Genomic DNA, 1373 nt, shown 5'->3' on the forward strand with positions numbered 1-1373 from the left:
GTCAATTAAAATTATTATAGCCGGTCGAGAAGCATTTTTCAGCAGCATCGGGAAACCGGTTCGCTTTGGCATCGGCTGCAATAGCCAGCTACCGTCGTCTCGTGTAAGCACAGTACCGCATTTTGTTTTCGCCTGGCTCAACGAGATCGCGTCCAATTGGTTTCGCGCTTCGGAAAAATTCACACCGCCGATGCCGATAGAAAACGATCGGTAGCGGCACCTAATAGCTTAGTTAGATCGCCTTCCCATGATTCCCATTATATACAGATAGCGTAACATTCGCAGCCTCTACCCTATTGTTGTATGATTTGTTTAAAAGGAAAATCCGACGTATATATGAAATATATATAGGGTGTGGCAAGACGCGAGTTACAACTGGACAAAAAAGTTATTTCATATAGAAATAAGTAAATGTAAATCATAATATTTCGATTCGCAATTTTCTTTTCCAGATTATATCACGCGTCCTGTAAAATCCTGTCAAATGCTGTCAAATGCTGTCAGGTGCTGTCAAATGCTGTCAAATGCTGTCAAATGCTGTCAAATGCTGTCAAATGCTGTCAGATGCTGTCAGATGCTGTCAAATGCTGCCAAATGTTGGCAAATCCTGTCAAATGTTGTCAAATGTTGTCAAATGCTGTCAAATGCTGTCAAATGTTGGCAAATGCTGTCAAATGTTGGCAAATCCTGTCAAATGCTGTCAAATGCTGTCAAATGCTGTCAAATGCTGTCAAATGCTGTCAAATGCTGTCAAATGTTGTCAAATGCTGTCAAATGTTGGCAAATCCTGTCAAATGTTGTCAAATGCTGTCAAATGCTGTCAAATGCTGTCAAATGCTGTCAAATCCTGTCCAATCCTGTCAAGTCCTGTCAACCTAACCCCAAAATAAATAAAAACTAATTATATCGTCGCCTATCTTACGTTTCTACTGGAACGTAAAGGAATGTTGCGTTTCTGCGTTACTTTCCCCTCGACTTGTCCACATCACCGCCTAATTGCATTTACAGTCGCGTGTCTGCTGAATCAAAAATACAGATTTATTATCCTGCATATTTCCAAACGCATCGTTCATCGTCATATAGATGAGATCGAAGAATTGTCCTCCAGAACCCCTTGGGGTTAGGTTGACTAATTTAAAAAATCATTCAGGCTAATTTATTTTCACCAAAAACATTTAAATGCTAATAGCAAATTGGCAATGGGAAACGAACAGATTTAAAAGGGATTCGTATTAACGATCATCGTGTGCAACCGAAGCACGTTCGTATTTAACGCTTCTCTGTTGGCAATATCTATAATACACGGGGCGGTACGTTTACAATCGTCGTAAGTCGATTGGATAAGAAAGTAGATGAGCGGAGGAAAAAGTGTA

General features: G+C 40.2%; 1 protein-coding gene across 1 annotated transcript; it reads left to right on the forward strand.

Annotated features, from left to right (window-relative positions):
• The first annotated feature begins 494 nt into the window (after positions 1 to 494).
• On the forward strand, positions 495 to 890 carry LOC117237912 (keratin, high-sulfur matrix protein, B2D-like). The gene has a single exon (XM_033502354.1). The coding sequence runs from the start codon at positions 495 to 497 to the stop codon at positions 888 to 890; it is 396 nt and encodes a 131-aa protein (XP_033358245.1).
• The last annotated feature ends 483 nt before the right edge of the window (positions 891 to 1373 follow it).

Source organism: Bombus vosnesenskii, unplaced genomic scaffold (genome assembly GCF_011952255.1).
Source record: "Bombus vosnesenskii isolate JDL3184/JDL3185 unplaced genomic scaffold, Bvos_JDL3184-5_v1.1 scf7180000013404, whole genome shotgun sequence".
Taxonomy (NCBI): domain Eukaryota; kingdom Metazoa; phylum Arthropoda; class Insecta; order Hymenoptera; family Apidae; genus Bombus; species Bombus vosnesenskii.

Excerpts from the sequence above, each read along its gene's own strand:
- LOC117237912 (XM_033502354.1), top strand. The coding sequence starts at position 495 with ATGCTGTCAGGTGCTGTCAAATGCTGTCAAATGCTGTCAAATGCTGTC.